Here is a 15,198-nt window from a genome sequence, read left to right as displayed (position 1 = left end):
GACTTATGAGGAGAGGCTGAGGGAACTGGGATTGTTTAGTCTGCAGAAGAGAAGAATGAGGGGGGATTTGATAGCTGCTTTCAACTACCTGAGAGGTAGTTCTAGAGAGGATTGTTCTAGACTATTCTCAGTGGTGGAAGAGGACAGGACAAGGAGTAATGGTCTCAAGTTGCAGTGGGGGATGTTTAGGTTGGATATTAGGAAAAACTTTTTCACTAGGAGGGTGGTGAAACACTGGAATGCGTTGCCTAGGGAGGTGGTGGAATCTCCTTCCTTAGAAGTTTTTAAGGTCAGGCTTGACAAAGCCTTGGCTGGGATGATTTAATTGGGGATGGGTCCTGCTTTTGAGCAGGGGGTTGGACTAGATGACCTCCTGAGGTCCCTTCCAACCCTGATATTCTATGATATATTTTGATAAGTATCTCATGGGGTAGGAGCTTGAAAATGTCCTCACAATGTCCTCAAAATGTCATCTAACTTTTGAAATCTAGCAACCTATCTATAAAAAAAGTGTAACAAGGTAGAATTGGAATGATTTCTCTTTTTGCATACAGAAAGCACTGTAACATGCTTTGACATTAGAAACTTTAGCTTCTGTTCTTGCTTTGGTTACACAAGTAAATAACAGCTTGGAAGGAGCACTGAAAGACATAATTTTGTCACTCACATCTCCACAGGAAATTACTGGAACGCTGCGTCTTTCATTACTCCATCGTCCTACCTTCACTTCTCCACGTTCCAAGGGGAAACCAGCGCAGACATCTCTTTCTATTTCAAAACATCCGCCCCTGATGGAGTATTTCTTGAGAATTTGGGGAATACAGATTTCATCAAACTTGAGCTGAAATGTGAGTATATTCTCTCCACCACTTTTACTGAGAACGAAAAACGAAAGGTAATGAGATTTAAGAAACCTCTGTCATTCAACACATGGCCAAGTAAAAGCTGTTTGTGATGTAGGACAAAGTCCAAATCTACCTTTTCACTATATTTGTAAATTACCTTAGTGGGGAAAAATCCTGGAAATAACGATCATCTTGTTTATCATGGAGACATGGAGTCATAGCAGGAGAAACAAAAACACTGACATATATTACCTAACTCTTAAGCCTTTTTAAATTACATGCCTAATTTAGTTATTTTATTTGAAGAGTATATGTGTGTTGTATACCATAGTTATTCTATAAGTGAGAAAAGTATGATATGACTATTTGACGATTTCAAATAACCAAAGATATCAAGGCATATATGCAATGTTTAAACTCTGAAAAATCCTGGAGTAACCAAATCTTTATGCCCACATGGGTTATGACTAATCACCAATGAAATCTCTGATCTGAAAAAGAGGCCGTGACAGGTTGACATGCTGCAAGATAAAGTTAACAGAGAGAGTGATTTTTTTTTTAATCTTAAGAAACATGGGACAGATTTCCAAAAGTAGGGCTGGTGAGTCTAAGGAGGTTAGTAGGTGGGAACAAAGATGGCATTAAGCCTCCTTTGCTCTCCCTCAATGCAGTTGAGCCCTAAGTAATTTGTCAGCGGTCAGACAGTAAATCAATGGCAGAGCCAGAGACCTGATTCCCAAGTCTGTCTGCTTCTGCCTAGACAACACTCCTTCCTACAGCCTAAATCCTCGAGCACATGACTGATTAGGATGTTATCTTTTTAACAATTATTAATTTCATAGCTTCTTCCTCCAAAGACATCTTAACATGGAACCGCACCATATCAATGAGTTTTGCCCACTACACTTTAGAGTCCTGTATGTTGATGCAAACAGGACTTGCTTTTTCCAGCCCTTTATCCTTTTGAGCTGGATGGGGAAACTTGTGCAACCTTCACTGTATTTTTTTTTCATTGTATTTTTGGTTTTCCTACCAGAAGGTCAGTGTGTTGAAAAATCAACCCCTTCAGAGAAAATGCTGCATTAGCCACATGTCAAATGATGCATAGGACACTGAAGGAGCTCTTAATCCCCGGGACCTCTAGAAAACTATCAAAAGTAACTGAAAAAAATCTAAGCTCCTCAGGGAAATTTCTGACACAGAGGCTTTCCAGCATCATGAACAAATGGATCAAGAAATGTCTGAGGGAAGTGTACACACCATTCCTTTAAAGATAAGACTGCATCTCAGATATGCGTAATGCAGAAAAGACTTAACTTTCAAATGAGGAAACTTAGCTCCACTCCAACTAGCTTGCGTTAGTGGTAAGATAGAGGCTGCTCTATATGGCTCTACCAAGATGTCAATGGCAGTCATTGATCAGCTAGACATAGGGACAAGCTGGCCTCACAACATTATACCAACCTAAGACATTGGGGTGATCTTCCCTTGGCTCAATATACCAACTTCAGGGCCATTTTTTGCCAGCAGAAAGCAGAAAAGGCACATCTCAGGATGCACAACTTGGCAAAACATTAGCATAGCTCTTCCTAACTCTGATTCAGTCTGTGATGGGCCAACACAGCATATGGCAAACAGTTTCTAGCCATACCACTAGCTAACTCACCACAGGTTATTTTCATTTCAATCTAATTCGTGTAGACTGCTGGAAATCCAGCTGCTTTATTGTATACTGATATTTTTACAAAAATAAACATTTACAGTACTGAATAGCACAGTCAAGTCCTGGTCTATGATTAGGACCTGTAGGAGTTATGGTAATACAAATAATAGTGTACCAGCTATGCTTTACACACTGAATCTTTTCTCCTGTATTTCCTTTCGTAGTTTGCAGTTTCCTGCTATTTGAGATTTTTTTTAGGTTACAGTCAACAAATTTGAACGTAAAACCTCCTGTTTCAGTCGGGAGTTAGCATCAAGGTTAATCACAAGGTTCCTGTCCGAGAGTGTTTGCTTCATTCCTCAAAGCACCTGTGGAGATGTGCACCCAACCATGTATTTTGTTTTCTGTCTTAATAAAGGAAAGAATAATTGGGCCCAGGGCAAATTAAGAAAAGACAAGCTTCTGTTGTCTAGTCATGATGTTAAGATGAGTGAACTTGGTTTCCTGCATGTCTGGATTTGATTACATGTGAACAGATGTGAATTGAAAGTGTCTCTTGATAAAGATAGGGTGTGAGAATCTTGGCTAGGGGCTTAGTCTAAGCACCGGTTTTAGAATATATCATTTTCCTAGAATCATGCATTCAAATACTCTCAGTGCTGACTAAGCCCTTCATCCTTCTTAGGTAGATAAAATGAGTGCATCTACCACTACATTTGGCACTAAAAGGACCTTTTGCTGTCAGTCTCATCTGATGGGCCAAGGACTTTATTTACATAGAGACCAAATTAGCTCTTACATGACTACAAAACACAGCTGAGATTCATTATGGGAAAAGTTTGCTTTGTAGCTGTCTGTGCTGCAGGGTGGATAAAATTTTTTAAAAATTAAAGAGGAAAAAATGTGTAGTGTAACGCAATATTTTTATTTACAAATTTGCTAGCTCTTTACTTTCTTCCCATTTTACACCCTTTTAATAGAATTTCAGATATTACACAGAGATTTTTCTATGAAGAAGTTTCACACTTAGAATGTTCATCTATGCTTAAAATAGCAATGCCAAGGCTTCATTAACATTTTTACTGTAAAAATAGCACTATTCAAATCCTACATCGATAGAAAATACCCTGCACTCTATTTGCAACCAATATCACCTTCCAATGTATTAAACTTTGACAAATCAAAAAAGTTGAAATGCTCCAGCCAAGCTACACTCCTCCATCAGGATTTGCAGCCTGAAATCAATGGGACCATGCTCCTAAGTCACTTAGGTACTTCAGAAAATCCCACCATTCAGAACCTAACGTTAGGCCTGTGTGCAGAAATAGGCCATAGTCACATTGTTAATTAAAGTATAAATAACTTTTCATTGTTTACATTGAAGCAATTTTGTTTTGAAGTAACAAAGATTTTTGTCACTAAGAAAAAAGCTTTCAATAAAAATAGGGACTTTTAAATAAAAATAAAATGTTAGCTCCAAACACTGCAAACATTTACACACATAGTTAACTTACTTGAGGTCAGTGGAACTACTCATGTGAGTAAAATTAGTTATCTGCTTAACTGTTTGTTGGATCAGGGACTTAATTTTATTTGTTTGTTTTTGCTGTTTAGTAATTTCTGTAAAATTCAAATAACATCCTATTACTAGTGATTATTTTAAAAAATATTTAATTATAAGTTAACAACATCACAAATTTTCAGATTCATTTTACAAAGCCTCAACCTCATTTAAATGTTTTTAAATTGGGTCATTTAAAAAATGATGAAAATTAATTATTTAAATCATCTTTACTTAAATCTCTCCATCCTGCCTTCTTGGACATGTTTTGAGGACAAACAGAATGAATGTTTATTCTCCAGAGCACTCACCTTTTACAAGTTTATCCGAACAGAGACCATTACATTAGCTAGGGTTCCCTTTCTGCAATCCAAAATTGCCCATAACCACACTCCATACCTGGGCACTCATGATACAGGGGTGATCGGGTGCCCACATGAAAAGCAACCCTCCACTGCTGGCCAAGTTGGTGCCAACCCTGAGCCTTTGTCCAGTCTGGGAACTAAGAAGCTGGGGTTTCCCAACAGGTGCCAGTCCAGGGTTTGGTGGCCTGGTGGGCCTCTTGTAGGCTGACACTTCCAAGACAATAATGTCTGATCGCTGATTCACCTGGTTGGGTTTTCCCTTGAGTCAAGGACCCTCCCTTACCCTCAGGCAGTTGTTAGTGTGACATCACCAAAGCCGTTTCAGTGGCTAGATAATTGTTAGCATGGTAGCACAAGCCCCATAAGTCAGAACCTCTCATCCCGGGCTCAGAAACAAATTGTGTAGATGTACCCTGTGTGACCTCAGACAAGTCACTTCACCCCTCTGTGTTTCTGTTTCCCTACCCATAAAATAGGGATCCCTCTATTTACCTTCCTTTGGAAAGTGCTTTGATGAAAATTGCTATGTGAGCTAAATATTGTGTTAAAAATATATTATAAAAATATATAAACCTTTCTTTGAAAAGCCTCTTTTCTACAAAAGCACCTAGCGTAACATACATAATTAATAAATAACAATTTAATTCCTTTGGGGGTATTGTATAGCCTTTGCCAAGCGAGCTAACACAAACATTTAATACTTTCATTTAAATTTAATATTTTCATTTCCTGAAGCAACATTAAATTTCAACTAGACTGAGCCACTATAAAGGACTTTTAAAAATATATTATTTCTTTATTTATTTAAGCAAAGGGCTTTTATTAAACAATAACAACAACAAACCCTCCCTATATTGATTCCCCACACATATGCTCTCCAGTTATGAGTAGGCCGCTGTATTAAAACTCTGCTTCTTCTCCACATTGAACTGTTGTGTAATTATTGCCTTCTCAGAACATTTCAATTTGCTTAAAGTACTTGTCTGCCAATGGAGACATCGTGGAGAATTAGAATGTACCCACGCACAGTCAGATGGGTGAGGAGCCTGCCCTTCCCAGGCCATCATACATACTCTATTTGTGGCCACTTAAAATTGCAGGCAGTCCCTGTGTTTTGGGGAGTGCTGGAACTTCTTTCCTGACAGCTGCAAATTTCCCCAAAGAGACAGGAAGAAGACAGGGCCATGCTACAGCCTGCTCATACACACAAGAAAGCTCGGGGAGGGAGCGTGACTCTGCACCACCCCTACTTAGGACTGTGCATTAAGGGCACAATCAAAGCCATAATGCGTACCGTAGGGTGCATGACTAGACGTGGGACACAGGAAATATAATGGCTCTCTGACCAATCAAAAAAGCTATATCTGGAAAGAAAAATGGTGCCATCTAATAGTTATTTGTTATTTCTTGATGCAGATTCCTAGCCCTTGCAGAGTGGCAGGCCTTGAGTGGCCCACGCTGAAATGGTATTGTTCAAATAAGGCAGCTGTAACTGCACACTTCATGAAATGACTCCACACAGCAACTCCATTCCATTAGTTCCCTATACACTAAGAAACAACAAGAAAAGGGGCTTTTATCTGAGCTCTATACAAAGCAGGCAGCCTGGAAGCACTAACAGATATACCAGGAACGGCGGGGAAGAGTATATTGGTGCTTAAAGAAAGCTTTTATGTGAAAGAAAGCGTAAAATCAAATGAAGTAAAAATCATAAATGAATCAAACTGTACCATAGAATCTCTAATAATAAGAATATTGCGGTAGGCATATATTACCGACCACCTGACCAGGATGGTGATAGTGACTGTGAAATGCTCAGGGAGATTAGAGAGGCTATTAAAATAAAAAACTCAATAATAATAATAATGGGGGATTTTAATTATCCCCATATTGACTGGGTACATGTCACCTCAGGACAGGATACAGAGATAAAGTTTCTTGACTCCTTAAATGACTGCTTCTTGGAGCAGCTGGTCCTGGAACCCACCAGAGCAGAGGCAATTCTTGATTTAGTCCTAAATGGAGCACAGGATCTGGTCCAAGAGTGAATATAGCTGGACCACTTGGTAATAGTGACCATAATATAACTAAATTTAATATCCCTGTGGCAGGAAAAACACCACAGCAGCCCAACACGATAGCATTTAATTTCAGAAAGGGGAATTACACAAAAATGATGAGGTTAGTTAAACAGAAATTAAAAGGTACCATGCCAAAAGTGAAATCTCTGCAAGCTGCCTGGAAACTTTTTTAAGACACCACAATAGAGGCTCAACTTAAATACCCCAAATTAAAAATCATAGTAAGAAAACTAAAAAAGAGCCACCGTGGCTAAACAACAAAGTAAGAGAAGCAGTGAGAGGTAAAAAGGCATCCTTTAAAAACTGGATGTTAAATACTAGTGAGAAAAATAGAAAGGAGCATAAACACTGGCAAATGAAGTGTAAAAATACAATTAGGAAGGCCAAAAAAGAATATGAGGAACAGTTAGCCAAAGACTCAAAAAAAAATTTTCCTATTACTTTTTAAGTACATCAGAAGCAGGAAGCCTGCTAAACAACCAGTGGGCCACTGGACGATCGAGGTGCTAAAGGAACATTCAAGGACAATAAGGCCATTGCAGAGAAACTAAATGAATTCTTTGCATCGGTCTTCACGGCTGAGGATCTGAGGGAGATTCCCAAACCTGAGCCATTCTTATTAGGTGACAGATCTGAGGAACTGTCCCAGATTGAGGTATCATTAGAGGTGGTTTGGGAACAAATTGATAAATTAAACAACAATAAGTCACCAGAACCAGATGGTATTAACCCAAGAGTTCTGAAGGAACTCAAATGTGAAATTGCAGAACTACTAACTGTAGTTTGTAACCTAATATTTAAATCAGCTTCTGTACCAGATGACTGGAGGGTAGCTAATGTGACTCCAATTTTTAAAAAGGGCTCCAGAGGTGATCCCGGCAATTACAGGCCTGTAAGCCTGACTTCAGTACCAGGCAAACTGGTTGAAACTATAATAAAGAACAATATTGTCAGACATATAGATGTACATAATTTGTTGAGGAAGAGTCAACATGGTTTTAGTAAAGGGAAATCATGCCTCACCAATCTACAAGAATTCTCTGAGGGGGTCAACAAGCATGTGGAACAAGGGGATCCAGTGGACATAGCGTACTTAGGGTATGTCTGCACGACGAAATTAGGTCGAATTTATAGAAGTCTGTTTTTTAGAAATCCTTTTTAAATAGTCGATTGTGTGTGTCCGCACACAAAATGGTCTAAATGCATGAAGTGCATTAACTCGGCGGAGTGCTTCCACAGTACCGAGCGTCAACTTCCAGAGTGTTGCACTGTGGGTAGCTATCCCACAGTTCCCTCAGTCTCCGCCGCCCATTGGAATTCTGGGTTGAGATCCCAATGCCTGATGGGGCAAAAAACATTGTCGTGGGTGGTTCTGGGTACATGTCGTCAGGCCCTCCCTCCCTCCCTCCGTGAAAGCAACGGCAGACAATCGTTTCGCCCCTTTTTTCCTGAGTTATCTGTGCAGACGCCATACCACGGCAAGCATGGAGCCTGCTCAGCTCACTGTCACCATATGTCTCCTGGGTGCTGGCAGACATGGTACTGCATTGCTACACAGCAGCAGCAACCCATTGCCTTGTGGCAGCAGACGGTGCAATAGGCCTGAAAACCATCGTCATCGTGTCCAAGGTGCTCCTGGCTGCCTCGGTAAGGTCGGTCAGGAGCGCCTGGGCAGACATGGGCACAGGGACTAAATTAGGAGTGACTAGACCAGGTCATTCTCTTTAGTCCTGCAGGCAGTCCTATTGTACCATCTTATGGTGAGCAGGCAGGAGATGAGGATGGCTAGCAGTCCTATAGCACTGTCTGCTGACAGCCAAAGATGTAAAGGATAAATGGAGTGAATCAAAACAAGAAATAGACCAGATTTGTATTCATTTGCTCCCCCCTCCCTCCCTCCGTGAAATCAACGGCCGACAATCATTTTGGGGAGGTCTGTCAGGGGCACCTTCAAAACTTTAATGGAGATTCAGTCCTGCCTGAAATACCAGAGGGAGGGATAGCTTAGTGGGTTGAGCATTGGCCTGCTAAACCCATGGTTTTGAGTTCAATCCTTGAGGGGGTCATTCTGTGTGACAGTTGTTTTTGTTTCTCCTTGATGTAAAGCTACCCCCATGTTGATTTTAATTCCCTGAAAGCCAACCCTGTAAGCCATGTTGTCAGTCGCCCCTCCCTCCATCAGAGCAATGGCAGACAACCGTTCCGCACCTTTTTTCTGTGCAGATGCCATACCACAGCAAGCATGGAGCCTGCTCAGATCACTTTGGCAGTTAGGAGCACATTAAACACCTTGTGCATTATCCAGCAGTATATGCAGCACCAGAACCTGGCAAAGCAAAACCGGGCGAGTAGGTGACGTCAGTGCGGTGACGAGCGTGATGAGGACATGGACACAGACTTCTCTCAAAGCATGGGCCCTGGCAATGTGGGCATCCTGGTGCTAATGGGGCAGGTTCATGCAGTGGAATGCCGATTCTGGGCCCGGGAAATAAGCACCAACTGGGGGGACTGCATAGTGTTGCAGGTCTGGGACGATTCCCAGTGGCTGCGAAACTTTCTCATGCGAAAGGGCATTTTCATGGAACTCTGTGACTTGCTTTCCCCTGCCCTGAAGCGCACGAATACCAAGATGAGAGCAGCTGTCACAGTTCACAAGCGAGTGGCAATAGCCTTGTGAAAGCTTGCAACACCAGACAGCTACCGGTCAGTTGGGAATCAATTTGGAGTGGGCAAATCTACTGTGGGGGTTGCTGTGATGCAAGTAGCCAACTCAATCAAAGATCTGCTGATATCAAGGGTAGTGACCCTGGGAAATGTGCAGGTCATAGTGGATGGCTTTGCTGCAATGGGATTCCCTAACTGTGGTGGGGCCATAGACAGAACCCATATCCCTATATTGGCACCGGAGCAACAAGCCGCCGAGTACATAAACCGCAAGGGGTACTTTTCAATAGTGCTGCAAGCTCTGGTGGACCACAAGGGACGTTTCACCAACATCAACGTGGGATGGCCGGGAAAGGTACATGATGCTTGTGTCTTCAGGAACTCTGGTCTGTTTCAAAAGCTGCAGGAAGGGACTTTATTCCCAGACCAGATAATAACCACTGGGGATGTTGAAATGCATATCGTTATCCTTGGGGACCCAGCCTACCCCTTAATGCCATGGCTCATGAAGCCATACACAGGCACCCTGGACAGTAGTAAGGAGCTGTTCAACTACAGGCTGAGCAAGTGGAGAATGGTGGTAGAATGTGCATTTGGACGTTTAAAAGCACACTGGTGCAGTTTACTGACTCGCTTAGACCTCAGCGAAACCAATATCCCCACTGTTATTACTGCTTGCTGTGCGCTCCACAATATCTGTGAGAGTAAGGGGGAGATGTTTATGGCAGGGAGGGAGGTTGAGGCAAATCGCCTGGCCGCTGGTTACGCGCAGCCAGACACTAGGGTGGTTAGAAGAGCACAGGAGGCTGCAGTACGCATTAGAGAAACTTTGAAAACCAGTTTCATGACTGGCCAGGCTACGGTGTGAAAGTTCTCTTTGTTTCTCCTTGATGAAACCCCCCGCCCCTTGGTTCACTCTACTTCCCTGTAAGCTAACCACCCTCCTCTCCTCCCTTCGATCACCACTTGCAGAGGCAATAAAGTCATTGTTGCTTCACATTCACGCATTCTTTATTAATTCATCACACAAATAGGGGGATAACTACCAAGGTAGCCAGGGACGGGTGGTGGAGGAGGGAAAGACAAGGCCACACAGCACTTTAAAACTTTAAAACTTATTGAATGCTAGCCTTCTGTTGCTTGGGCAATCCTCTGGGGTGGAGTGGCTGGGTGGCCGGAGGCCCCCCCCACCGCGTTCTTGGGCGCCTGGGTGAGGAGGCTATGGAACTTGGGGAGGAGGATGGTTGGTTACACAGGGGCTGTAGCAGCGGTCTGTGCTCCAGCTGCCTCTCCTGCAGCTCAGCCATATGCTGGAGCATATTAGTTTGATCCTCCAGCAGCTTCAGCATTGAATCCTGCCTCCTCTAATCACGCTGCCACCAGCTTTCAGCTTCAGCCCTCTCTTCAGTCCTCCACCTCTCCTTGCATTCATGTTGTGCTTTCCTGCACTCTGACATTGTCTGCCTCCACGCATTCGTCTGTGCTCTGTCAGTGTGGGAGGACAGCATGAGGTCAGAGAACATTTAATCACGAGTGCATTTTTTCACCTTCTAATCTTTGCTAGCCTCTGGGAAGACGATCCTATGATCCTTGAAACACCTGCAGCTGGTGGAGGGAAAAAAAGGGACAGTGGTATTTAAAAAGACACATTTTATAGAACAATGGGTACACTCTTTCACGGTCAACCTTGCTGTTAACATTACATACATAGCACATGTGCTTTCATTCCAAGGTTGCATTTTACCTCCCCCCACCACGTGGCTAGCCCCTCACCCCTCCCCGTGGCTAACAGCGGGGTACATTTCTGTTCAGCAACAGGCAAACAGCCCAGCAGGAACGGGCTCCTCTGAATGTCCCCTTAAGAAAAGCACTCTATTTCAACCAGGTGACCATGAATGATATCACTCTCCTGAGGATAACACAGAGAGATAAAGAACGGATGTTGTTTGAATGCTAGCAAACATATACTGCAATGCTTTGTTCTACAATGATTCCTGACTACGTGCTACTGGCCTGGAGTGGTAAAGTGTACTGCTGTGGTGGACGGAATAAGGCCGCTCTCCCCAGAAACCTTTTGCAAAGGCTTTCGGAGTACATCCAGGAGAGCTGCGAATGCCAGGGCAAATTAATCGTTAAACATGCTTACTTTTAAACCGTGTATACTATTTTAAAAGGTACACTCACCAGAGGTCCCTTCTCCGCCTGGCGGGTCCGGGAGGCAGCCTTGGGTGGGTTTTGGGGGTACTGGCTCCAGGTCCAGAGTGAGAAACAGTTCCTGGCTGTCAGGAAAACCGGTTTCTCCGCTTGCTTGCTGTGAGCTATCTTCCTCGTCCCCAAAACCTGCTTCCGTGTTGCCTCCATCTCCATTGAAGGACTCAAACAACACAACTGGGGTAGTGGTGGCTGAACCCCCTAAAATGGCATGCAGCTCATCATAGAAGCGGCATATTTGGGGCTCTGACCCGGAGCGGCCGTTCGCCTCTCTGGTTTTCTGGTAGTCTTGCCTCAGCTCCTTAAGTTTCACGCGGTACTGCTTTGGGTCCCTGTTATGGCCTCTGTCCTTCATACCCTGGGAAATTTTGACAAATGTTTTGGCATTTTGAAAACTAGAACGTAGTTCTGATAGCACGGATTCCTCTCCCCAAACAGCGATCAGATCCCGTACCTCCCATTCGGTCCATGCTGGAGCTCTTTTGCGATTCTGGGACTCCATCATGGTCACCTCTGCTGATGAGCTCTGCATGGTCACCTCTGCTGATGAGCTCTGCATGGTCACCTGCAGCTTGCCATGCTGGCCAAACAGGAAATTGAAATTCAAAAGTTCGTGGGCCTTTTCCTGTCTACCTGGCCAGTGCATCTGAGTTGAGAGTGCTATCCAGAGCAGTCACAATGGAGCACTCTGGGATAGCTCCTGGAGGCCAATACCATCTAATTGCATCCACAGTACCCCAAATTCGATCCGGCAAGGCCGATTTCAGCGCTAATCCCCTTGTCTGGGGTGGAGTAAGGAAATCAATTTTAAAAGCCCTTTAAATCGAAAAAAAGGGCTTCGTTGTGTGGATGAGTGCAGGGTTAAATCCATTTAACGCTGCTAAATTCGACCTCAACTCCTAGTGTAGACCAGGGCTCAGATTTTCAGAAAGCCTTTGATAAGGCCCCTCACCAAAGGTTCTTCACAAAGTAAGCTGTCACAGGATAAAACGGAAGGTTCTCTCATGGATTGGTAACTGGTTAAAGGATAGGAAACAAAGGGTAGGTATAAATGGTCAGTTTTCAGAATGGAGAGAGGTAAATAGTGGTGTCCCCCAGGGGTCTGTTCTGGGACCAGTCCTATTCAACATATTCAAAAATGATCTGGGAAAAGGGGTAAAACAGTGAGGTGGCAAAATTTGCAGATGATACAAAATTACTAAAGATAGTTAAGACCCAGGCAGACTGTGAAGAGCTACAAAAGGATCTCTCTAAACTGGGTGACTGGGCAACAAAATGGCAGATGAAATTTAAAGTTGTTAAATGCAAAGTAATGCACATTGGAAAGCATAATCCCAACTATACATATAAAATGATGGATTCTAAGTTAGCTGTTTCTACTCAGGAAAGAGATCTTGGAGTCGTTGTGGATAGTTCTCTGAAAACATCCACTCATTGTGCAGCGGCAGTCAAAAAAGCCAACAGAATGCTGGGAATAATTAAGAAAGGGATAGATAATAGGACAGAAAATATCATGTTGCCTCTATATAAATCTATGGTATGTCCACATCTTGAATACTGTGTGCAGATGTGGTCACCCCATCTCAAAAAAATATTTTGGAGTTGGAAAAGGTTCAGAAAAGGGCAACAAAAATGATTAGGGGTATGGAACGGCTTCTGTATGAGGAGAGATTAATAAGACTGGGAATTTTCAGCTTGGAAAAGAGATGGCTAAGGGGAGATAAACTTGAAGTCTATAAAATCATGACTGGTATAGAGAAAGTATATAAGGAAGTGTTATTTACTCCTTCTCATAACACAAGAACTAGGGGTCACCAAATGAAATTAATAGGCAGCAGGTTTAAAACAAATGAAAGGAAGTATTTCTTCACACAACGCACAGTCAACCTGTGGAACTCCTTGCCAGACGATTTGTGAAGGCCAAGACACTAACAGGATTCAAAAAAGAACTAGATAAATTCATAGAGGATAGGTCCATCAATGGCTATTAGCCAGGATGGGCAGGAATGGTGTCCCTAGCCTCTGTTTGCCAGAAGCTGGGAATGAGCGACAAGGGATGGATCACTTGATGATTACCTGTTCTGTTCATTCCCTCTGGGATACCTGGCACTGGCCACTGTTGGAAGACAGGATACTGAGCTAGACCCAGTAGGGACGTTCTTATGTGCTAATGCAGTGCATCTCGGTGGATTCAATTTCACACTGCAGATTAATCAGTGGTGGTGGATGAATAGTACAATATAATTTAACTGTATGCTGCATCCTTCTTAAAGACACAGAATTCCTTAATGGGACATGGAGAGGGATAGTCAAATGATGGCGAGAGATGGAAAATCTGTTATCTTATGATTTCTTTGCTGGAACTGACTCTTCCCCCAGGTTTTTAAGTCTGTCCGCAGCCTAGAGGTCCTTTTGACTCCTCAGTGCTAATGAAGGTTCATATATCTGTAGTGACATAAGTCCCCCACCTCAATCTATGAGTGACGAGATTAAGCCCAATACTATTGGATAGTAGCAGAATACAGCGATCCATGCACAGACTAAAAATACAGTTCACCAAAATGGAAACCAGCTCTTCAATTACCACCATAAAACTGAGTCCTCAGTAAAACTGCCTTCCCCACAAACATCTGCATGAAGAAGCTGTAGCTCAGCAACTCCTGGTTAAGTCATACCAACAAGGGAGAATAGGTCAAAGCTGAGGGCCCTCAGCCCCCTCTCTTAACTCAGGAGGTCTCCAGCTGGAGTGCCTGTGCTGATCATATCTGCCATAGCATGGGACAGGGAGAGAAGTGATCTCACACCTCTACATGTACCTGGTCATGTATGGCTTTTATATCAAAACCAACACCTTAGACTCCAGCCAGAAATCAAGAGGCAGGCAGTACAAACATCCTAAGGTGCAGATGTCTTGTTTACACGCTGTGATACACTGCTTACATGGGCAGCTGCATTCTGCACTAGCTTAAGTTTCTGGCTTGTCTTAAGGTAACCTTATGCAGGGCACAATGCAATAATCCATTTTTGAGCTGGGAAAAAGCCTGGATGGTAATTGAAAGGTTTGTGTTTGAAAGAAACAGTCATAATCTCCTCGCCAAATGAAAATGGGGGGAAAGGGCAGCCCTGAATGCTGTTGCTTGGATCCAATAGCATCCCCTTGCGAACTCTGGTAACAAATGGCATCAGTAAAAAGGACAGAGATAATACTTTCCATATCTTGCAGTCCCTTCCCCCAACCTATAAGCATCACTTCAATTTTATCTGCATTGAACTTCAACCAACTAGCCCTCATCTATGTTCCAGTCTCATCCAAACACTGAGCCATGCATTCAGCAGACTGGATGAATCGGGTGAGATAGAGATATGGATCCCGGTGTTCTCCGCAAATGGCCAGCACTGCATCCCAGGCACCTTCACAGATCCATCTCTCATTGAACTCATTCAAAAAGCTCCCATTGGCTTCAATGGCAGTTGACCTAACTCCCCTAGGACTTCCATATAGAAATGAAGTGCCAACCTTTGAATCCCGGAGCAGTAAGTGACCTATTTTCACTAAAAGACATCTGGCCCCAGCCCTTTCCACCTTTATACTAAATGCATGGCCCTGCCTTTACTTAGACTCTTCCCCAAATTTTCTCTGCCATCTGCTTCAGGCTACCACCACCACCTTTGCCGTGAGCCTCCCAGCACTATGCTCAAATGCTGTACATGGCTTCAGATGCACACCACAATTTGTCACACATCTAAGAACAGAGCTAAAGACTAGGAGAACACACTTCAGGGGCTCAAGGTAAAGACAGTAAGGTGG

General features: G+C 43.2%; 1 protein-coding gene across 14 annotated transcripts in view; it reads left to right on the top strand.

The window, feature by feature from the left end:
• Window positions 1-15,198, top strand: part of CNTNAP2 (contactin associated protein 2) — a 1,665,145-nt gene that overhangs the window by 1,506,080 nt on the left and 143,867 nt on the right. For all 14 annotated transcript variants that reach the window (XM_073332778.1, XM_073332790.1, XM_073332779.1 and 11 more), the window contains exon 16: window positions 678-848. In XM_073332778.1, the coding sequence (XP_073188879.1) occupies window positions 678-848 (171 nt within the window). The remainder of the gene's footprint in view (window positions 1-677; window positions 849-15,198) is intronic.

This window comes from Lepidochelys kempii, chromosome 2, assembly GCF_965140265.1.
Source record: "Lepidochelys kempii isolate rLepKem1 chromosome 2, rLepKem1.hap2, whole genome shotgun sequence".
Classification (NCBI taxonomy): domain Eukaryota; kingdom Metazoa; phylum Chordata; order Testudines; family Cheloniidae; genus Lepidochelys; species Lepidochelys kempii.
The sequence above is the reverse complement of the archived record's forward strand: the minus strand, read 5'-3'. Positions and strand labels throughout refer to the sequence as shown.